Source organism: Epinephelus lanceolatus, chromosome 4 (genome assembly GCF_041903045.1).
Source record: "Epinephelus lanceolatus isolate andai-2023 chromosome 4, ASM4190304v1, whole genome shotgun sequence".
Classification (NCBI taxonomy): Eukaryota; Metazoa; Chordata; class Actinopteri; order Perciformes; family Serranidae; genus Epinephelus; species Epinephelus lanceolatus.
In genome coordinates, this window is record NC_135737.1 from 31,348,894 (window position 1) to 31,373,547 (window position 24,654).

Genomic DNA, 24,654 nt, shown 5'->3' on the forward strand with positions numbered 1-24,654 from the left:
GCCATTAGCTTAGTGACCCATGACGCCGATCAAAAGGCCACGAGTGTTGGACACAAATATGAAAAGTGTGAGAAGAGTGTGTGAGTGTGTGTGTCTGTTATTCAATCCACATCTAAAATTTGTGGTCACAGTTTCCCCATAAGGGACCAGATTTATTAAGAAGTATATCTACCTTGCTTAAGTAAATATGCACTTTGGTTATTGTGCTGTATACCCAGTGATGGCAGTGTCGGCAGCAGGAGTCAGGCCAGCTGATTCGGCCCAATTCTGGGGCGTCATTCACACTGAGTCTCAGCTGAGTCGGACAACCAGATGCAGCCCAGCTAATTTCATCTGGCATGCCGAGTTTGGGCCGATGCTGGGCCAGGTCATTTCTGATAACAGCCCAGTGATGGCAGTGTCCACAGCCGGAATCACGCCAGCTGATTTGGCCTGATTCTGGGGTGACATTGATGCCGAGTCTCAGCTGAGTCAAGCAACTGGACCCAGCCCAGCTAATTTCATTTATGTAAATTAACCTATTGAAGTTGGCTTTTTGCTGCGATCAGCCTGTCTTTATTGTGTGTATACAAATGAGGTTAAAATTGTGGGGAAAGGTACTGTCTTACACCCTTGGTAATTTTGTTCCCGCAGGAGAAAATATTTCTTGATAATGCTATTGGCCATTTTCTATTCTCAAAAAAATCTTGTAAACACCATAATAGTACAGATTTTAGAACGTGACCTGAACAACACGTCAATAAATGATTGTAAAACATTTTGTTTGTCTCTAACTGCACAAAGCAGTGATAAACAATATAAAAATTCCTTCCTCACCGCAGTTTGATCTCTGTGCAGATAATGAAAAACATTTTGTGATTCAACAAGTTTCAAAAGAACTTGTTGCCTATAAGTAAAATTGATTTGTTATAAAACTGTTAAGATGATTTTTTTTTTTTTTTTAGCATTTTCAGTATTGTTGGACAGTTGATAGTGAAGCTGGGACAAGTAATGAAGGGATTTTGAAAGTAGTATTAACTACAGTAGAAATTGTTGCACGTGACTAATGGGTTGTGAGTAACTGTGGCTCATAGATGTCAATGTACAGAAGTAGAGCTTCCATGTTTTCTTTCTTTTTGATTTTAAAAATTGACACTAGTCTTTCTTTTAAAGTGATACAGAGAGGCTGTATTCAAGATGTATTGTTCACAGAACACAACACCAGATGTCAGTCTGTACTGGTGGAACAGGCAGCTGAATTGAGAAAGATGGCGACTGCGAGAGATAGGGATAATGTTACAGGACTATAAGACACCCAGCCAGCAACGATAGATGGAGGCAGCAGGGAAAAACAGTGTGTAGAGCTTGCGTATTTTCATATCCAACTTGGTGAGTTAAGGGTTTATTTGGACCAAATCAGAGTTGGTGATTGTTGAAACAATGGAAAGACTAACCAAGACTTTTATTTTGTTTCTGTCGAGTTTGACTCAAGTTTTACGATGAGAACTTGAATTCAAAAGGTGTACAGTTGTATTTTCCTGTTGAGTAGGGAAATAGGTGCATGAATATTCCCTTGCTTCAAATCTGAGTTTGTGAAATGTTGCAAACTCGACTACAGCTCCAAGCCCAGGAGGGCTACAGTGATTTCTATCACTAGCAGCTCAGTTTTGTTGTTGTTGTTGGTTTTTTACACAAATACTGTCATGTACTGTCTACCCAGGTAAAATGTCAGAAAGGTATGGAGGTCTTATATTTACCCTGCCATGTCTAATGCTCTGGCTGCATTATGCCATGAACACTGCGATGCTTCATATCCTCAGAGACGGCCTCAAAAACGCAGATTGCAACAGCACTGTTTTCTTTGTACCTGCTTTATTACTCGCCTCCTTCCTGAAAGAGGGGCCTGATTTGTCTCACGCTGGGATTTATCTTGCAGGGTCTCATCTGGCACATGAGTTTCTATTTTCTTTAGTAGTGGCGGCAGCTTTCCAACTGTGCTGAAGCACCAGTACCCACTGTTCTGTGACCGTAGACAACACCAGTTCAAGCTAATGGAAATTTGGAGGAGGAGGATGCAATAAAAGGAGGGAAGGAATCAGTCACACAGACAGACAGACAGGAAAGGCAGGTTCACATACAGTAGAGAAGAGTGTGAGTGAATCTCAGTGGGAAAACACAGCAATGCAGAGCAACAGAGTAAGAGGAACGGAGCGAGTATGGTTGAGATTCTGCTCCCCTCCCAAGGTAAAGAAAGAGAGCAAACAAAAGAGACAGAGTGGTTTGGGTAAAGACCACAGAGGACTAGAGAAAGAGGCAGAGGAGAGCATGTTTTAAACAAGAAAAAGTTTTAGTTTAAACCCTTAATCTGAAATTTAGCCTCCTTTTAAGAGGACATTTTGGTTTTCTAATCTTCCCTTACATGCCATTTCTCCTGTCACACCATCGTTGCAGTAATAACATTTTAAATATATTTACAGAGTTACAGGAAAGCATTTAATTTGCTACCATAATTCTGTTTTGCTGCTATCAGATTGTCCTCTCAGTGCAGATGCTGTAGCAGATTTTCAACAATATATCTTAAGAACCAAGCGGTCTATAGCTGCAAGCCAAATCCTGCAATCTAAGCAGGTTTGTGTGTCTGACTGAGTGAGATTAATGTGAGATGGGGTATCGAGTTGTGTCTACAGTAAACATGCCAGCGATTGCAACAATGCAGCCTAATGATGATGTATGTGTACAGTATGTTTGCACATGCGTGGCTGATAACAGTTAGTGCTTGTTGTAGGAAATCTTTCATGCACACACTGTAATGTGCATGCTCTGTGGTAAATGAGTAGCCGAATCAGGGACGCAGTAAGAGGAGATTGTCATGAGAGAACACCATTTCTGTTTTACACATGCACGCCAATGTGTAAGCGGGGAATAGAGAGGTGACAGGGAGATAAAGCGTGTTTTTTTGCTTTCAAATAGCCTGTGAAAATATGGCCCAGTGGGTATTTTTTTAGCTATCATGTCTGCACAGTGGCTTGTATAAAGTGCCCATCTTGCTCCTGTTGTTGCTAAGTTGATGTATGGCTCGGTGTAGCTAGAAGTGAGAATGTTTTTGTGTGAGCAGGCGTTGGTTCAAGTGGCTCTGACTGCTGCAATATTCTCAGTTGAGGATATGGACCTAAGGACAGCATAACGAAAAATGAGTCAGCCCTGAGAGGAGTAGCTTCAAACATTTGCAATACTTTGCCCAGTTGGTTAGATACAATCTTATTTGACCTGATAGTGAACTCTATTTACCTTTTTAAACACCTGCTGACTGGAGCAGATGTAGATTTGTCCTCGGACTGCACACCCACTGCCTCTCTCATCTCTCAGTGCCTCATATTTTTGCTCTACAACCCCACAACTCCCTCATCTCATTCTCTTGTCCCCTCTCAGTCTCACACACACACACACACACACACACACACACACACAATCACTGTATCTGTCCGGAGTGGGCGGAGGCCTTAAAATGACCTCTCCAGCTGGCACACTGTGTTCTAGTATTGTCACTACAGCCTTGCATTTGAGCCGTATCACAGATAATCACATTGGACCCGCCTCCTCAAGCTTAGGCTGTGAGCAACGCAAATACGCCAGCTTCACACACACAGACAATCGAGGAGTGCATTGTGGTCTTCTGGAAATTGTTATTATTAATGCCACCTTTAATATCATTATTTTTTTGTTTTGCAAAACTTTGAAAGAAGGAAATATTAAATGGAAAACACACAAAAAGATCTGATTTGATGGGAACATTTTATTTGTTCCTTGAATTCTGGGTTATTAGTAGAGCTACTATATATATAATATAATGCTCACAAATATGAAATGAAGTGATGACTGTAATTACTGTGGCTCCCAAATAAGTTCAAAAATAGCCGCCTACAGATGCCATAACGGGAGATATGATAAACTTGCTGCCTTTGGTTTAATTTTACTCACTGTTTGATGATCCAGGGTGCTTCAGTTGGTTTAAGAGTTGATTGATTTGCAGGATGTATGGAGAGTTGCAGGATGACGCTATCAACTGATTGTCTTAACTGTTGCGTCAAAAAATAAACATTCTCCATAATCTCCAAATAAACAGGCCTTTCCAATTTCTAAGTTCAAATCAATGGGGTATTTTTTCCCCTGCATCAAACAATAAAACTAAGATTAACCAAATACATAGTGATTGAAGATGGTAACCTCGTTGCGTCCTCCATGCTCCACACTCACTTTAGCACACCTGCCTTTAATTAAAAGTTCCCAAGATGCCAGGTAGGGTGGCACATTACAGTGACTCAAAAAATAATAGGAAACTAGGGCTTTCTAGAATTGGCTCTGACAGTAAAAGTAGCTTTAGTAAATAGTTACTCAGACTCACGCAACATTTACTGTTATATATTTATTCATATTTTTTGCCAAACATGATACAAATGTGCAGAAATTGTTAATATTCAATATTTAGAGTTCATAAGATGTCTGTAGGAATACAGATTAGGTTTTGGCAGTGTCTGTTTCTTCACACTTCATACCCTCCTGAAATTTCACAGGGGTATACAGTATTAGCCTGAGTGTCAGACTGAAGCTCCCAGAACCTTCAGTCTGACATGGCTTCCATTGAAGGCGATTTACAAGGGGGAGGGAATTTGATTTTTCCCTAACCAATCAGTAGAGATCAACGACTCACCCAGAATCTGACGTCATTAGTATCCATGCTTCGGGGGTGCCGAAAACAAGCGAGCATTGCCCATTTAAAATGTCTCTGTCGTCGTGCACGCCCAGCTGCATCGCCGTTAAATCCAGTTTAGCAACTTCCTTAATTTGGTCCTCCATTAACGCGAGTAGTGGCGAAATACCTCAATAGCATCGTTAATGTGGTCTGTAGGATCTGTAGCTGTCGCCATTGTTGCTATCCTCACCAGTTACCCACCGGCGTACAGCTTGACATCAGCGTGGCGCTGATTGGCTAATCGCTAGACTCCCAGCGTTCATTGGTCCGTCCATCGTTTGGACGAGATAAATCGCAAATTCATTGAAGTATGCCAGACCAGTAATGCAAGCCTACTCAGTTGAGTGGGTGGGGTCTATGGTCTGGAACCAAGCTAATATAGTATATGACGGTATTAGTGCGAGGTGCAACACCCCCCACCCTGACTGGAGAGTATTCCACAAGCTTGCTCAGTTTCTTTAATTAAAGAACAACGCGAACTCATAAAATGACAAGAGAGTTAATATTCTTGCTCTCATTTTCCTTATTTAACAGAGAAATACAACCGTACACCTTCTGAATTCAAGATTCAAGTCCCTCTGGTTACTTTTATTGCCTCGTTACCTTAATGTAAAACACAATTCATTCAAACTAGACACAAACAAAATAAAACTCACCAAAACCATCTTAGCTGGTCATGTTAGTCAGTGAGTTAGTCGACTGTTCCAACAATCATCAGCTCTGGTTTTGACACACCAAAATGTCCTCTGTGAAAAAAGGCCCAGTAAACATCAGTGTCTTGGCTGCACTTCAACACTTCAGATGATACTCTGGCAGTCTATTCAGATGGTTCAAGGGTGTACGAAGTCTGTGGCAACTGTGTGTCATGCTCCCCAAAAAATATATGTTGATTCACTTAGAAAGTTGCTTTAACACTGATATGATGTGAGCTATCTACAGCACCAAGAAAGGAAGCTGCCAACTGGTGCCTAATATATTTCAGTGATCTCAATGGGAATGACTGAATATGTGCAGTATTGATAATTAAATGCGTGCAAAAATGCACACACACAAATATGCATATGCTTGTCTAATATTCTCACTTCTCCTTGCAGACACAGACTGTTCAGGAGGCTCTGCAGCGAACGCTACACTTCTACAGACAACAAGAGATCAGGTAAGACCGTCTTTCTCGCGTGCTGGTTTTCTTTCTAACCCTTGTCTTCTTTAATCATTCTCCACCACTCACTTGCTGCCTTGACTTAGCGTCCCGATCACTCATTTTCCCCTCTTTGCCTTTAATCCCGCCAATTGTCTGTCTGTCTTTCTGTCTGTCCGTCCGTCTGTCTGTCACACACCGGTTCAGTCTCTGTGAGCCTCTCACTGTCTCCGCTACCCCTCATTTTCCTTGCCTTTCCTTGTCTTTTTTCCGTCACACAGACACACACGTACACAGACACACTCCTTCACCTCTTGTCTCTGCCTTTCTCTCACTGTCCCTCGCTGTCCAAACAGTAAAGCCCAGTAGACAGGATTCAGCCAGGCACAACACGTACTAACATTGTCCATGAAGCACATACTGAATACAAATATAGACACCGGACTGGGACCTCTCTATTTTTTGCCATTTTCTCTCCTGTCCTCTTTCCTTCTCCGCTTGTTTCTTACTCATACTGTTAGTCGCTTGATTCATGCTCATTGGAACTGACCCCTGGTTTAAGCAAGTCATTTACTGACATGAAGTAGTGTGCTTCTTGATGAAGATGTTTTTCTGTGGCCTTTAGAAGTGTAATTTTTGTTACTCTGGTTTCTGTGTGGGGCAGCGTGGTCGTGCACTGTTGCATCGCAGCAAGAGGATCCCAAGGTACGAGCCCACTGGCTTGAGTTAGCTCTCCCCATGTTAGCGTGGGTTTTCTCTGGGTTCTCCACAGCTAATTGTTGACTCTAAGGTGCCAGTAGGTGTGAGTCTGATTAGCTGTGTGTCAGCACTGTGAAAGTCTAGCCACCTGTCCAGGAAGTACCCCGCCTCTCGCCCAATGTCAGTTGGAATTGGCTCTAGCAACCCCCCGCCCCCCATGACCCTGAATAGTATAAGGGGTTACAGATAAATAAATGGATGGATGGTTTCTGTGTCTCTTTGGGATAAGATTGAGTGACTTGTCGAGTATATAAGTTAAACTGAATCTGTGTATTTTAGGAATGTGGAAATATAAACATTTTATACTCTGATTATCTTGGACAGTATACGTGGGAATGCCGCAAAGTTTAGAAATAAAGCTTGTAACCAGTGGGTTTTGTAACCAGACTGAAACAAATCAGTGTGTGAAGTGAAAGAGCATCACTTGCTCTTCAGTTAATACCACTGTGGAGGTGACCTTGAGGACATTTCCCTGCCTTTCTGATGTCCGGCTGTTTCAGTGGATTCACTCAGTGACCAACAGATGTGAACCTGCACAGGATAATTAAAGTGTCAGGTCACCCAAATCACAATTATGTAAATTCTTCAGTGCAGTCTCACTTAACTTTAAAGCTACAATTGGTAACTTTCATAAAAAATTACTTTTGTCATGTTTGTTGTAACTGTCTTCATATTCACACAGCAGTCATATTGATCTGCCTACTCTTATGCTTTGCATCTCTAATGGTCTTACTGCAAATGAACAACAACAACAACACATCACTGCTCATTAACTGTGGTGAATCTGTCAAACTAGGCGGCACTAATCAAATACGAATCAAGATTCTGTCACTGCATTGCCTTATTATCGCCAGCAGTGTTTTCAGAAACATATTTTAGTGCACTGTTTAGCTGTAAAATGGGAAAGTTGGTCCGGCTGATGGGCTCTGCTTGGTTTTCTCTTGACTGTTTTCGGTATGGCGGCCGTGTCTCAAACATTCTCATTTCGCAGCTAAACAGTACACTAAAATATGTTTCTGTAAACATTTGAGGTGAGAAACAGGCAATGCAGTTACAGAATCTTGGTTCATATTTGATCAGCGTTGCAGTGATTGACATGATTGACAGCTATGTTCTCTCTTCGGCTCTGATTGGCCGTTTTAGGTGCGTTTCGGTGGATTCTAGCGAATGCCAATCGCAGTTTTTGGAAGAGGAGGCGGGACATGGTGTTCTTCACAGATTTCTTTCAAAATATAGTGACAGTTCCAGCAAATATGACACAAAGCTATTTCCATGAAAGTTACTAACTGTAGCTTTAATGGTATCTATCCATGTTGATAGTGTCTCTGAGAGTTTTGCCACCACCCCAACAAAATGGTATTGAATGGAGTTTTGTTTATAGAGCTCACTGCACTGGAAAATGGCTTTTGACAATCTCGGCACCAATTTCGCCTCCCAGTAGATCTACTTTCTTATGCGGAAACAATCCTAAAGAACTGGTGACAGCACCGATTGTAGTGAGGTATTACACAGTCTGATGGCTTTTGGCACACATACACACAACCCATACATACCCATGCTACATCTTGCCGGGATGCGATGGCAGTTCATTGTGTTATTAGCTTATTAGCACCTTATTAGCTCTTCCTATTAGCTCATTTAACAGCTAACCTTGTGTGTGTGTGGTTTGTGTCTTTTACAGGTGTCAGGAAGTCGGCAGTGAGGAGAGGCGAAGAGAGAAGAACGAGGAGAAGTGCCCGTTTCTAGAAAATTCTGGTTCAGAAGAAGATGTCCTACAAATCCTGCAGTACATGGCCACCATACTGGGTAAGTGTGTGAAGTAAGGCAAATAGTGTGCTTGACAGGAAGACTCTGTGTATATGTGTGTGTGGCCTCCTCTGCATTTGAGTAATGTGGGTATATAGTTTTCCCTTTGCAACTGTGGTCTTTTTAACAGGGTTCCTACGCAAGTATGGAAAGTATGGAAAAGTATGGAAATAAATTTGATCAATTTCCAGGTATTAACAAGTATGGAAAATGAAAAATAAAGTATGGAAAAATATATATGTTTCCAGACTATTACCACTGTTCTAAAATATTGTTTTCTAAAATAGAAAATTAGGTATTTCCAAAAATAATTTAATCAATCCGGATCATGTTTTATGCTGGGCCAAGCACAGTTTGTATGAGAGCAAACGTCTCAGAAAACATACCGCCCCTTTTACCTGATTGACAAGTGGTATGTCCAGTCCGCTGCCCCATGACCCTCCTCCAGCCCCCCAGGTATCAAGTTTCACTCCAACACTGCACCTTCGACAAGAAGACGAGTTTCACGAGGTTCACAATGGGTAGATGCAAGTTTCTGGATGGATGGCTTGACAATACTGAATATAAATACTGGTTGGCCAAGGATTCCCAATTCACACACAGAGCTAGATGCAAGCTTTGTGTGAAATCATTTGACATCGCCAACATGGGGGAGAGGTCGGCACGGTGGTGTGTCCAAAGTCCAAAGACATGCAGATTGGGGACTAGGTTAATTGGTAACTCTAAATTGTCCATAGGTGTGAATGTGAGCGTGAATGGTTGTTTGTCTCTATGTGTCAGCCCTGCGATAGTCTGGTGACCTGTCCAGGGTGTACCCTGCCTCTCGCCTGATGTCTGCTGGGATAGGCTCCAGCCCCCCCGCGACCCTCAAGAGGATGAAGCGGTTAGAAGATGAATGAATGAACATGGGGGAGAAGGTGATTCTGAGCCACATGAAAGGAAAAAACGCCAACGTCTCGTTACTGCATCGCTTGCACCCAGAGTCCCAACCTTTTTGCCTCAGCCCAGACATTGAACTTACCTGAGTTTTTATTTGCATGCCATTATGGTACTTGGCTACAATCGCCTATTAAGAATAATTAAATATGATGTGAAATATGATACACTGATATATTTACTCAGATGTCGCATATTCTCTGAAAAAAAAAAAAAAACCGCTGAGAAGTCTGGAAATTAGGGTATGGAAATGTATGGAATTTTGAAATCCCAAATGTGTAGGAACGCTGTTTTAATTTTGTGGTTTGGATTGATTGTACAGTACTGTTTTATTTTTATTACACGGCAAGACACTCAAAGGCACTACTTCTCTCTGTTTCTCCCTATGCATGTCCTTCAGTATTAGTACTGTTTGTTTATATGTGTGTGTGTGTGTGTGTGTGTGTATGTGGACACTTACACAATCAAACAGAGCCATCCCCCAGAGGCTAGACCTCTAAAACATATTGTAGACACTTTTAATGAAAAAGGGAAATATGGTATCATAGCCTAGGTAGTGTGCATGCAGACACAAATATACAACTATTAACACATGCAAAAACACACACTCACACACACACATACACACCGCATGACTCACTCTTGAGGCTTACACTGTCTCTATGGCCTAATATGAAAAAACACACACACACACACACACACACACACACACACACACATTGTCTCTGTGAGTCACTCAGTACAGCTTTGTCCTCCCTCTCCAACATCTAAGATCTCTTCCTGCCTCTTATCTTCAGTATTTTACCTCCTTCTAGTCCTCCCTCTCTGTCGTGTTATTCTGTTATGCAAAGCCACCATCACTGTATGCATTAACTGCACACCACCTTTGTATTTGTTAACTCTGTCCTTCAGTCATCTTCTTATCTTTCTGTTTATCTCCATTACTCTCTTTTTACAGCCATGCTTGCAATCAATATGTTCTTAAAGCAGCTGTTTTAGACAGGCAGCAGCATGGCACACCGTCTTTACCTTATACAACCCTCATGTGCATTCTGTGGATAAAGCACAAGAGCTCACAAGTCGCAGTTTATCCATTTAGCCATCCATTTTATGGCACTTATCTGGATGTGAGTCATGGTGGCAGCAGGCTAAGCAAGTAGCTCAGACATCTTTCTCCCCAGTCACGTCTTCTTGCTCTTCCTGTGGGATCCCGAGGTGTTCCCTGGCCAGATGGGATATATAATCCCTGCAGCATGTTCTGGATCTGCCTAGGGATCAACTCCCACTTGAATGTGCCTGCAGTACATCCACAGGGAGGTGTCCAGGAGGCTGTGCAGCCAGTGAAGGCAGCTCTGCTCAAACTGCCTCAGCTGACTTCTTTTTGATTAAAATGAGCAACAGTTCTACTCTAAACTCTGATGTCCAAAGTCCGTCATTAAAGGTTAAGTCCTCCTATCATGCCAAGAAAACCCTTAATCTTCACTAGGGTTGTCCCCTGGAAGTTGAGCAGTCTTTCCTTGTTTGTTTGTTTGTCAGTGTACTTCTGGGGACCTTTTAGTTCCCAGATTTAGCTGCAGGGTGAGTGCTCCTTGCTTTCACACTGCTCTGCGGTACAGGCAGCTGCAGACCCAGACCCAAGGCGAGTCTGAGTGTGATGGAGGCATCTGCCAGGAGGAAGATGGAAGGAAGCTTTGTCCAGTCAGACTCTGAGATAACATTATTTTCTCACAACAACTTAATATGATACAGTCTCTGGCTTTTGTTTGATATCTTTCAGTCTTTAGCATAGTTAGCATGCATTAGCTGGGAGGGCTAACTTGGCTGGTTTACTATATTACATGAAAGGTGCTGTCACCCTGAATGAACCCTTTTCAAACTCTATCAGGAAAGAAAGGAATGAATTGTCAAATATTCTTATTGAACAGCTAAATCCAATCCAACTGACATAATTCTGAGTTTGGTACAACACTAAGCTTCACCTTTCGGAATAGCACCAACATCAGCCCAACAGTTTGGTAAAATACCCACGTCATTGCCGATGCCATACTGACCTGGCTGTCAGTGTCATTTCTGAGCTGTCATAAGTTCAGTTTGGGACATGCATATTGCAAATAATATGCATATGCATAATAGCTGGTGAAGTGAGTTTTTTAAAGGCACAGTGATGTGTTTATAGGATTTGGCACTGTAGTCACTATATCTGCACACCTGCAGAACACTCCTAGACATGAAATACCAAAATTACTCCTGTGGTGTAATGTTGTTTAAGCGGAGTCAGTTTTTCAAGTGTGGGTGCTATGTCAAAGTATGTAAGTTGTAAATGAGTGTATCTGTTTGTAACACCATTCTGAATTGTGTCTTCAGAGTTTGTGTCACTTCTTGAATTGCATTGTTTTCAGTTTTCTTTCTGCAACTCTAGCTGTGCCCGTCAAAGTCATTATTAATGCTTTCCAAATTCAGTTTATTTTCCTGCACATATTTGGATTTTACTGGTTTTGCTATATTTTCTGGTGTCAGGTTTTATTAATATTAAATGCCAGTTTTAATTTTGCCATAATCCTTTAATCCTATTCCTTTCTTATTATTAGTAGGCATGTGACAAGATTATTTTATCTTATCAATATTCATTATTTTAGAGAGGCTTTGATGTTTGATTACATTGAGCACTGTTATTCTGTGGTTTTTATGCTTAAAATGATTTGTGCTGAATTTAAATCTTGATCTAAACATCATGGAGCAGAGGTAATGCTCGGCTTAATGTAAGGCAGCTGTAACCGTAAATTATTATATACAAGGGGGCTAAGTGGTCAAGTGCAGATTTAATGACATATCTCCTCAATCATACTGCTAATATCCATGTAGGTTTACATGTGTGTGTGGGCGGGTTAGGTGTATTGTGTATCAGTCTATGACGTTGAAAATGTGTGTGTATCCTCAAAAGAGTGCTATTCTGCACCGCTGACATCAGTGTTTTGCTTCCTCTCTCTCACAGGAGTACCATTCTGTGAGCTGCGAGAGCATTTTGGAGAGGAGTTCTTCGGCCTCTGCTTTGAAGAAAATGAAAGAGTGCTGCGGGCTGTGGGCGGCAACCTCCAGGACTTCTTCAATGGCTTTGACGCCATTTTGGAACACATTCGCACCTCCACGGGGCGCCGTGCCTCATCAGAGAGCCCCTCCTTCCAGTGCAAGGATCCCTATGAAGAGGAGACGGGGAGAAGAAAATTGGACAAAGTTGGAGAGAGAGATGGAAAAGGGAAGGTGTTGCTTCTTCATTGTTTCAACCCTGCCCCTGTTGTTGGATTGGTCATGCCGGGGTTAATCAAAGCTGTTGCCAAGCGGATCTTTCATGCAGAAGTTGAGGTGGAAGAGGTGCCACCTCTAACTCCCTTATTGCCTAATGAAGATACAGAACACACAGACGGTGACTCCACAACCCCCACCCCGACTGCGTCCCCCACTGCCTCACCCTCCTCGTCCCCTTCCCCTCCCTCTCCTTTCCCAACCTCTGTTCCTGCAGTTTGCTTGTCTTTCCAAATCCAGGAGACGAGCCCCCCTTCCCTCTCCTCCCTCCCAAATTCTGCCTCAGTGAGCACTAAACGCCCCCCACTTTCACTCTCCACCAACCCCAGTGATCTGCGCATAGGCCTGGCGACGTTTTGCCGTGCCTTTCCATTTCACCTTGTCCTGGGGCCTTGCATGGAGCTACTGCAGCTTGGAGAAGGATTGAGGAAACAGACTCGCATTGAATCTCACCGGGGCCTCTCGTTCAAGGACTTTTTTGAGATTGTCTCACCCAAGATGGATCCTTCGTTCCAGGGCATCCTGCTGAGGCTTGCATCCCCATTTACCATCCGTACCAGGCCTGATACCACACAAGCTGGCACCAAGGAGAAGGTAAAGATATCATACATAACAGACATGACACTATTGCTCAGATCCTACTTTTCACTACATATTATAGAGAAGTATAGCAGTTTTAGCAACTGCCTTGTAAACTGAAATCTAGTTTCGAATATTCAATAATAGGGCTGCTGATATGGTCTATTTTTAAATTTATCGACATAAAATAAGCAATGAATTTCATCCTAGAAACAAGTATCATCTGTGTAGCCACAGGCAGACAAAGCTTAAGCCTCTGCACCATGGAGCTCCCGAAATTGTTTAAACATATTAGAGAGTGAAGTTGTTGCAGTGGGTGACATATTCTGTGAACATGAACATGACCAGGGAAGTCTATTTGAAAAATGGCTTTGCCACTCTATTTTTGATCACTGGAGAGTAGCTCCATGTCACGCAGATGGTTTAGTATTTACACTGCTGAGAGGAGTAAACTGCACTCACTATTGTAATCAACAAGTACATCACCCAAATGCTTTGGTATGAAGCTTGTTTATCCATCAATTTATTTTCAACTGCTTATCCGGACCCGGGGTGCAGGGGCAGCAGGCCAAGCACAGCATTCCAGACGTCCCTCTCCCTAGCAATGCTTTCCAGCTCCTTTTGGGAGTCCCTGAAGCATTCCCAGGCCAGACAAGATATATAATCCCTCGCGCGTGTTCTGGGTCTGCCCTGGGGCCTCCTACTAGTGGGACGCGCCCTACAACGGGAATGCCCTGTAGGCATCCTGATTAGATGCCCCGTACCAACTCAACTGACCCCTTCTGACGTGAAGGAGTAGCAGCTCTACTCCGGATGTCCTAGCTCCTTACCCTATCTCTAAGGCTGAGCCCAGCCACCCTTCTGAGGAAACTGTTCTCCATTTCGGTCACTTGTATCCGCGATCTCATTCTTTTGGTCATTAACCATAGCTCTTGACCATAGGTGAGGGTTGGAATGTAGATTTTGCATGTCATATCTCATATCTCAGGCAGGGGGACTGAGGAGGAAAGATGGCTGCAGCAGGAGGCTCAGGTGTACTCCTGACACTTTTAGCTTACTGCCTCCTTTTAAAGTTTTTAGATACAGGGCCTAAACTTGTCGACACAGGGCCTTATTTTAATAAGTGTTTTTCTAGTGAATGGAGTAAAATCACCCTCAAACATTTTGGATATGGCAGTTTCGTGCTGCTGTCCACTTTCCTGTATCCAAGCTGCCATATCTACTCGAAACGTCACGGAAAGGGAACTGTCAAGACCACATCCAAATGTCAAAGTTTTGAGGCATTTATAATTGCCATCTGCCTTCTGATGTCCAGGGATATTCACCAATGTCCCGGCCCATCTCCTACGTGTGAAGCGAGTGGCGAGTTTGGCGTCTTGGAACCCGGATATGTATCTGAAAACATCTACAGGAGCAGCGCTGTGACTCCTCGGGTCACTTAGCCATGTTCCTTCTGGCAGGGGGACTGCCAATGGAAATTAGCCTTTTGGCTACAATTGGGTGCATTTACATTTTTTTTTAAAATGTTCATTAATGTACATTGTCCCTCTACAACAAATAAAAAAGATAAATTAAAAAAAAAAGATGGATCAGTAAATCGAAAGCTTCGCCTTCCGGCTAAGCTCTAAGTTCATATATACAGTCAGGTCCATAATTATTTGGACAATGATACAGTTGTCGTCATTTTGGCTCTGTACACCACCACAATGGGTTTTAAATGAAACAATGAATACCTGCTTAAAGTGCAGACTCTCAGCTTTCATTTAAGGCTTTTTTCAAAAATGTAGTATGAACCGTGTAGGAATTACAACCATTTCTTCACACAGTCCCCCAACTTTAAGGGCTCATAAGTATTTGGACAAATTAACATAATCATCAATTAAACAGTCAGTTTTAATACTTGGTTGCAAATCCTTTGCAGTCAATGACTGCCTGAAGTGTTGGACACATAGACATCACCAGATGCTGGGCTTCTTCCCTGGTGATGCTCTGCCAGCCCTTTACTGTAGCCGTCTGCACTTCCTGCTTGTGTTTTGGGTGTTTTGCCCTCAGTTTTGGCTTCAGCAAGAGAAACGCATGCTCAATTGGATTCAGGTCAGATGATATGACTTGGCCATCACAGAACATTCCTTTTCTTTGTCTTAAAAATGTCTTTGGTTGCTTTTGCAGTATGCTTCAGGTCAATGTCCATCTGCACTGTGAAGCATCGTCTAATGAGCTTTGAAGCATTTGGTTGAATCTGAGCAGATAATGGTGCCCCAAACACTTCAGCTTTCATCCTGCTGCTCTTGTCAGCAAGAGAAGACTTCACTAGAATAAATACAGAGGATTTATCACAAGATGTAAACCATTGGTTAGCCTTAAAAATGGAAGGCCATATTAGAGTTCGTCAAAAACCATCTAAAAAGCCTGTACAGTTGTGGAACAGCATACTATGGACAGATAAAACAAAGATCAACTACCAGAATGATGGGAAGACAAGAGAAGGAAGAAGGGAAGGAACTGCTCATGATCCAAAGCACACCACCTCATCAGTGAAGCATGGTGGAGGTACTGTTATGTCATGGCCATGTATGGCTGCAAGTGGAACTGGTTCTCTTGTATTTATTGATGATGTGACTGCTGAGAAGAGCAGCAGGATGAAAGCTGAAGTGTTTGGGGCTACATTATCTGCTCAGATTCAACCAAATGCTTCAAAACTCATTAGACGATGCTTCACAGTGCAGATGGACAATGACCTGAAGCATACTGCAAAAGCAACCAAAGACATTTTTAAGACAAAGAAAAGGAATGTTCTGTGATGGCCAAGTCATATCATCTGACCTGAATCCAATTGAGCATGCGTTTCTCTTGCTGAAGCCAAAACTGAGGGCAAAACACCCAAAACACAAGCAGGAAGTGCAGACGGCTACAGTAAAGGGCTGGCAGAGCATCACCAGGGAAGAAGCCCAGCATCTGGTGATGTCTATGTGTCCAACACTTAAGGCAGTCATTGACTGCAAAGGATTTGCAGTCAAGTATTAACCAAGTATTAAAACTGACTGTTTAATTGATGATTATGTTAATTTGTCCAAATACTTATGAGCCCTTAAAGTCGGGGGACTGTGTGAAGAAATGGTTGTAATTCCTACACGGTTCATACTACATTTTTGAAAAAAGCCTTAAATGAAAGCTGAGAGTCTGCACTTTAAGCAGGTATTCATTGTTTCATTTAAAACCCATTGTGGTGGTGTACAGAGCCAAAATGATGACAACTGTATCATTGTCCAAATAATTATGGACCTGACTGTATAAAGTTTACAGGCATAAGGTACTTACCACTGGTGTCAGACTTTGGCTGTGCAGAATCGATGATACGTGTAGGTAGAATAACATCACCATTCTTAATTTGAAATTCGTGGAGTGTAGGAAGGCCACAGTTTAAGTCAAATTGCAGTTTATTACACATTTTGCTAACACACAGGTTTCCAAAGTATTCTCCCCAGAAGGATGTTTGTCAAGACAAAGTGTAGTGTCTGTATGATGGAGGTGGTAACTCTGGGAGGCTATCGGTTATTTGCTCTAGTTCTTGGTCTTATAGGGGGAGTAACAGTATTGTTTCCACACCCGCAAGCCTGTGATGTTTTTGCCTGGCAGGCATGAGGTTTGAATTGGTTCCAATTTGCCAGAAACAATTAATCAATCTGAGTTGTATTTTATATCCAGACTTTTATTGATTGGATGGTCTCCGCAGGCTCTCTATGTTGGCACCAAACACCCTGATACTAAATAGAAGTGACAGAAAGGAGATAGATCAGTCCAGCCACAGTGCTTTGCTGTGTGTGTATGGGTGGACGAGTTAGGTGTGTCACAAGTAACACACTCAAAAATGGGAGGATATGAATTTTAACAAAGAGTGCTCTAATGCACTATTCTATTGCTAGCCCCACTGATTCTGAGGGAGATCTCAGCTTTTAGTTCAACACACTTCCTCACAGTTATATTTATTGGTCATCGAGGCATTTGAAGATTTGTTTTTATAGCACTGTTTCTTCTCTTCCTGTGCTGTGCATCTTTTAGTGAATTCTCCTCTAGTTCTGTGAGTGAACCAGGTGAGATAAGCCTCTTTAATCGTGACCTGCTCACACTGCGAGGTCTTAAGAACACATATTGTTTGGGCATGTTGAAGCACACCTGCTTTTTTTGCTCACGAAGGCAAAGCATCACTATGAGCAAAAAGGTGGGTGATTATGACAGGTATACGAATTGGAGGGTATGAAGGTAAATCGTTATCCTTTCATCACCTTTACTTGTCTCATTCTTTTTAAACACCTGTGCCAATTTACAGTGGTGCGAAATGGCATACCAAACGGGAGATGGCTTCTCTGAATAGGAAATAATATTATGTTATGTATCTACACAGTGGCAAGATGTGAATAAACAGCACCACAGATCTGCAGCCAAAGGCAGATGGTGCAGTTAAAAGTCCTGTCATGTTATGTTTTCCTGTCATAGTGCTGTTTGCACAAGTCTCTGCCCTGGCACGTAAACAGAACCCACAGACAGCGAGCATACTCACACCGCACACAAACCAGCCAAAGGACACATCTGAACAATTCTGATACAATTAGTGTTTGCAGATTATGAAAGGTTATTTGTTCTAGTTTGCTGCAAGATGGAAGATGATTAGGGTGTACTGCTGGCTCATTTCAATTCATTTCATGTCAGTGCCGTAGAGAAAGTCTCAGGTTCAGGATACAGAGTGCAACTTTATTATCATGCATGACAATAAAAGCATCAAGTTACCATATTTGAGAATCTTGAGCTGGTAAATATTTGGCATTTTTGGTTGAAAAATAACTAAAATGTTTATTCAATTATCAAAATAGCTGCAGTTTTAGTCTCTGTCAAACGACCAATCAATCGCATCTCTCCTATGTTATAATTCAATAATTTCCAAGGTTCTCAGCATAATTAGAAGTTAGTACATCACGACAACCATATGGGCTCCTCTCATGAAAGCTGTTTGCACTGCAGTGTGCAGTGTTTCATCTTTGTGTACACAGATCTCTAATTGGGTGATTTATGTCTTGCTTTGTCCAAACAAACCAATCCTGGGTTTAGTGCATTAATCTGAACAGATGACAACCAAACATAACTATGGAGGTTTATAAATTCTCCTTACATGCATGCACATAGATGCACATAATAAGGCACTACGATGCCCACAGGCCACGTGTCCTCAGGAGTATAGCCGCAGGAATCCCCTCTTCACAGTCAGGCCTCAAGGACCACTACAATACATCACCTTTCTAGCTGTCATCTGCTCTCAGTGTCTCTCATAAATTCACTATCATTATCTCTCCCTCTCTGCTGCTTTTTCTCTTGCAATGCTTTCCCATTTCTACACTCAGATTTTCCCAGCTTTTTTATTTTCTCCCTCTTATGCATTCAGACTAATTTAAAAAGGGCTTATAGCTGTCAAAATGGAAAAGTAACAACAATTGCTCATTAAATGCTTTCTCTTTCTGGAGTCTTCCCCTGTCTCCTGTTTCCACTTCTCTATGAGAGCTCGCTGATAAGACTCTACTCTACTTTTTTTTCTGGTTCACCTTGTGTCACTGGTCTGATTGCATATTATGGTGGTCGCACAGATCAGATCTTTTACAAAGATGTGTTCTACTGTAAATGTTAGTAAGCTTTTACAGGTTATGATGGATTTTCAGGGGTCAGAGAGAATACAGTTGTTATTTTACCACCCATTATCCACCTGTAACTTCTCCCTCTCCATTGATGGCTCCACTGTGCTCACCTCCTCCCATGTCCGTAACCTTGGTGTCATCTTCGATCAAACCCTCGAACATATCAAACACATCACCAAAATCTTTCATCTCAGAAACACTGCCTGCCTCCGTCCATCACTCTCCTTTTCAGCTGCAGAGACCCTCATTCATGCATTCTTCACTCTCAGACTAGACTATTGCAACAGTCTCCTCTACCGTTTGTCAGCCAAAACATTTAAGGCACTCCAGTATATCCAGAACTCAGCTGCTCGTCTCCTCACATACTCCCGCACCTGTGATCACATCAGCCCCATCCTTCATAACCTCCACTGGCTCCCCATCCCCCAGCGCATCCACCTCAAACACCTCATCATCACTTACAAAGCTCTACACAACCTGGCTCCCCCTACCTGTCCGAGCTCCTCCACCAGCACACTCCCTCCCACACTCTTAGGTCAGCTGATGCAAACCTTCTGCCCCGAACCATGTGTGTTTTTGCCTTTTTAGATGTCAAATAAGTGGGATTGAAAATGTACCTGAATTACTGACAGGAAGTCCAATCAAAGGGCTGCATTTGCATTCAGGGTTAGCTGATGCATCCGTGCTCTGCTTCTATGTGCTGACCATATATCTGTCTCATCTCTCACATCCTCAGACCACTGGTTGATAAAAGGTACTTCAGCACATTCATGCTGGTTTCACTGAGTCAGTGTAGCTGCCTTTTCTATTCCCTTTTGTTTGTGTCACCAGTGATCAGACCTGGCGCTGCTGAAGTTTAAGTCAGACACTTGAAGGATTCGTGATGCGGTGTGTGTGTTTGTGGAGCAGTGTGGGTGGACATTGTTTTTCTTTATTTTTGTTGTATGAATCTTATGTCACCTGGGCAGAGAAGCAGAACAAAGAGAGAGAAGGATGGGCTGACATTTTCACTAGAAAGGGCAGCTAGAGAAGGCGACAGGCCAAGGTAAAGAGGCCACAAAAGACCACTCCGCTGTGCTGCACTGTGTGAGTGTGTGTGTGTGTGTGTGTGTGTGTGTTGAGTGTCCTGTAGTGGATTTTCAGTTTGACTTCTTTTCCTCTCTTCGCCCAGGGACATGGACTGTGCAAGCGACATCCAAAGACCTGCTGAAAAGGTCAAATCTCATCTCTCTGTGTCTCTATGCTCAGTGTGAGCACTGTGGTCAGCCCACAGGGGAGTGTACACAGGTTGCAGTGTCAAAAACTCTCCTTTAACCAGTACATCATTTTGTTCATTATGATTCCCTTGCACTACAGTTTCCTGTATCCTTAGTATGAATCCTCCTTTCCTAGTCTTCCTGTCTCAGTCAAACAGTATTGGAGCAGGTTTGGGCATACACATTAGCTTGTTGTTAAATCGGCTAAACTAGATTTTATGTTGTTTCTCAGGGTTAAAAAAAAAAATACATGGAACTTAACAGTAAATGTGTGTTTCATCGTGCCACGCTTCACTGCTGAGTTGCTGAACAAACCCAGAATCACTGATTCATCAGGTCACTTTTAAGGACAGTTGATATGGGGTGCTGTTTTTGAAACCTGAAACAGAGCTGAACCAAGTTCAGAATTCCGAGTTGCAGCCTTGAATCATATTACATGGACCTGAGTCAGACTCCAGTGACAAATTTGATGACTGTAGACTTAACTTGACAAAAAAAAGAGAAAATAATTGCTACTCCGCTCAGACTTTAACACCAATGATTCGTGACTTCACTTGGACTTGAGAGCCTTTTGACTTGAAAATAGTTGATATCTTCCCCCAAGCATAAAGAATTAAAAGAATGTTATTTACAGTGGACCATAAAGCAGTTTGTCTCCCTTCATTTCCTGAATCAACTCCCAGCAAGTTGACACTTAATATCTCAGGTGATCCACTTTGTTTGAACCAACCTGACAGCATCCAATCCAGTCAAGTTGCAGGAGAGAACCATGAAGAATGAAAGCTGAGTTACTGACCGCCGGTTTGAAAAAATAAAATACAATTAAGATAATGCGTACAAAAACTATGCAGTGGTGTTAAAATGGCATTATATGTACAATTCCCTTGAGGGTCAATAAAGTATTTCTGATTCTGATTCTGATGTTTGGTCAAGGGTTCGTAATGACTTGTTTAGGACTTGAAACCTAAAGTTTAGGACTTGGAACTTGCTTTTCCTGACTTGGGACTTCCCATCTCAGTCAGATATAAGCATACACTTTTATGGGTTTTCAGATACAAGGTAACACCCTTACTTTGTGGGCTGTTTTTTCGGCGAGTCCTGTACCGTTGGCACTTTTCATCCGTTTTTGGGTTTTTTTTTTTTTTTTTTAGCGGATCCAGTTGAATCGGACATGGCAGGGCCTGTCAGTGAATGAATTCACCCTGATTGGCAGTTTAGATCAGTGCATAAGAAGAGAAACGGAAGTGAGGAAAGTAAACAAGTGGCTAAAGTCAAGAGGGCATGAGGTAGAAACACTTGCCACTGAACTCTTTAGCAAAATGGTTTATAATTGTTTGTGCTATTGTTTGCTAGTGCACGGTAAATATACTTTGTTCTTACAACATTGGATTGTGTTAATGTGCAAACTGGCTACTAACTAGTATCTTGAATCCGTCCTGTTGGTCTTCTGGTTTCCCTTTTTAAATGATGAATACAGACAACTACCACCTGCTGCTATAGAGAGTTATTTCCTCTCACACAGGTGCAGAATGTACATGCTGGCTGGCCACTGACTGTAGTCTTCACAGTGTGTTAATGTACCTATTTTACCGAGACACAGGTGATGTGAGGTGAACCAACAGTCAGCCTTTATCACCACTAGTTCTTTGATGTTGGTTCGGTGTGTCTGGGCCTTATGAGGGAAAATGTAAATGTTGATGCTGTTTGTTTGGGCCAAACTGTGGATGTAGGTTTACTTGGATGCTGATATTTTCTTTCTCTTAAAAATAACAGGATGAATAAGACAGAGAATCCATGAATCACAACACCTGCCTCCACAGTAGTGATGCCATCGCTGTAAACATCCAAAAGCTCCCAGACTCTGTGGGTCATGGAGTCAAAATTCTGGTTAGGATGAGTCAGTGCTTTTTTTTTTCATGGTGAAAGTCTAAGTGAACATTATGTGTGGCACCGGAGCATAAACCAGTAGTTGCACTAGCTTCAGCTGATTTTTAGCAGTTGTTGACAAAATGGCACGTTCTCAGTATTCAGACACAAACTCTGCTCTTTTCTGTGGCATTTGTACTCAGTGTAATTGGCTTGTTAAGAGGGGATGTTCAGGACGAGGACGATTTGTAAAGGCTGGGGAATACATGAGGAACCATCAGGGTGTTCATATTTGCAATGTCATGCTTGTTATATAACAAATGTTACTGTATTGCATATGTAGGGGAGGCTGGATGAGGTTTGTTTGTGTGTGCATGTGTGCACCTGCGTGTCTGAGTACAAAGACGGTTTTGACATTAGCACCACCTTTGATCTGTTTCGAGATAAATCACTGCTGTGGTAGTTTGTTTGTTCGGTGCAGAGTGCTTTGAAAATCACTGCCCTTTGTCTCTGTCTGCTCTTGACAAATTTACAAAAAACAGAGTGAATGAAAATACGAAGGAGGAGGAGAAAGAGGCAAAGAGACAAGGAGAAAACACCAAAAGTAATGAGCTTGAGAGATATTTTTAGTCTAATTGTTAAAGTAATAGTTTTCTTTTTTAATGTACTCTCTCAGATTTACCACCTTAGTTGGATTAAAAAGTGATCCTGAAAAAGTAAGCACTAGCTTTCTACTGTTACAAACGTTCACTTGAGTTGTGCCTACGTCAACACTGGGCACAGAGACAACTGGAACATAAACAACATTAGTGGATTTACAGTGACGTTGATCAGCGTGCGCTGTCCCTGATGTGAAATGTCCTAAAATGGTATTTATATTAGTGCATATAACTCCCCATGGCTTATGAGATAGTTAAGAGCATGATTGCTAAAGTATACGTTATTATTAGATGTTAAGGTTTCATAAAGTACTTGGAATTACTGCATGTCTTTCTTTCATAATTATTCCAACAGTTGGCCTAAAAATGTATGCTATAATATTTTATTTAGTATATTAAGATACTCAACACATTTTTGGAGCATCGTTATCAACAATACATGTGAATAATAAGCAGTATGAACAGATTTGACTCGTAGCTTTGCCTAGCATTAAGTGTATTGTCTTTGGAAGCTAAGTATAGACCCTTTCACAGCTTGTAAATAATGATGTAGACGAGATGTGCAAACATTTTGGCAACGGAAAAAGATCAAGTGGACTGCAACAGCTTGTAAAGCTATACAAGGGCACTAACCACCAAAGATTGCAACAAATTGACTTTGGCAAGTGGCAACTGACTTCCAGATCCATGTCGTATTAGCGACTGGATAGTAGACATTAGTAAGTGGCTCAGTACTCAGTGGCCTGACATGTACACCTTTTTAAATGAGAAACCTAGCGTGTACACCAGGGGTAAACTACGAGCATACAAGTCACTAGATGCTTACGACTACGTTATCTGTGGACATGTGCAGAACATCAAATACCACAACATAGATTCAGGGTTCTGTGTGTTGAAATCAGAAATCCTTCCTAGTCAAAGACAAGGATACAAGACCACCATGTATGACGGAAAACTACAATAGCTTGCAGCCATAGACGCTGCCGATTGCTCTGAAATGGTCGTGATCCTCTCAGAATCCCGTACATCTTGGGTCCACCATTAGAATACCGATTCTGTACTGTCTGCACATGCAACAACCAAACATTTTGGTGCTGGTAAAATGTCTAATTGCAGCTTCATAACTTGTCTGAATGACTTGGGAAGAATGCTACTTCCGTTGCCAAAATGCGCATGCATCTTTTTGATGACGTCGGCTGTGAAAGGGTCTATAAGCACTGAGCATTTCCACTGACCTTTAGATTCCCTGCAGCTTTCCAGCAGCCCAGTAAGGAGTGTAAAGCCAAGAAGGTGTGCATCTAGTGGCTACAAGTCCTTAAAACTCACTTGGTGAGATCACCTCACCACCCTGCCTGCTCAGCTCTAGAGTACTGTTAGCTGTGCATCCTGTAGCATCTGTGCTAGCTAGGTTCCCATCACTATTAGCTTAGTTGGTGCTGGGCTGTGCGGAGGTCTCATGTCTTCAAATTTAGGGGACCAAAATTATACAGAAAAAAGTTTACTTGAGCTAAATGTCATTTTAAACACACAATTTTCTTCATGATGTTACATTTTGGCAGATCTGCACCATAGGTTTTGGCACTTCTCTCATTTTAAATGTTGAAGGGAACGGAGCCCTAAAACTTGACCAATAAGCGACAGCATGAAAAGCGTGTTATTTTTGCATTAAAGGAAAAAACAATCATCAAACTACATGGCCAAGTTTCTTGTATGTAAAAGAAATATATGCGCCAAAGGTTTTTGATGCTATTTCTATTTCACATAGAAAGGACTGTTTTTTCCTTCATTAACTGGATTTTCAAAAGTTTATCTTCTAGATCCAATATCAATCTAGTGCAGACGGATTATGTCCTTCTGTTGTAGGATTATATAAAATCCTGAAGGATTTTCAATGTGACTCAACCAGTGCTCATAAATACTCATAAATAAATAACTACTCAAATAA

The 24,654-nt window shown here is 42.0% G+C and overlaps 1 protein-coding gene across 1 annotated transcript in view; it reads left to right on the forward strand.

Annotated features, from left to right (window-relative positions):
* Positions 1 to 24,654, forward strand: part of gucy1a2 (guanylate cyclase 1, soluble, alpha 2) — a 59,985-nt gene that overhangs the window by 4,878 nt on the left and 30,453 nt on the right. The window contains exons 2-4 of the mRNA XM_033631762.2: positions 5,824 to 5,885; positions 8,308 to 8,432; positions 12,361 to 13,262. Of these exons, the coding sequence (XP_033487653.1) occupies positions 5,824 to 5,885; positions 8,308 to 8,432; positions 12,361 to 13,262 (1,089 nt within the window). The remainder of the gene's footprint in view (positions 1 to 5,823; positions 5,886 to 8,307; positions 8,433 to 12,360; positions 13,263 to 24,654) is intronic.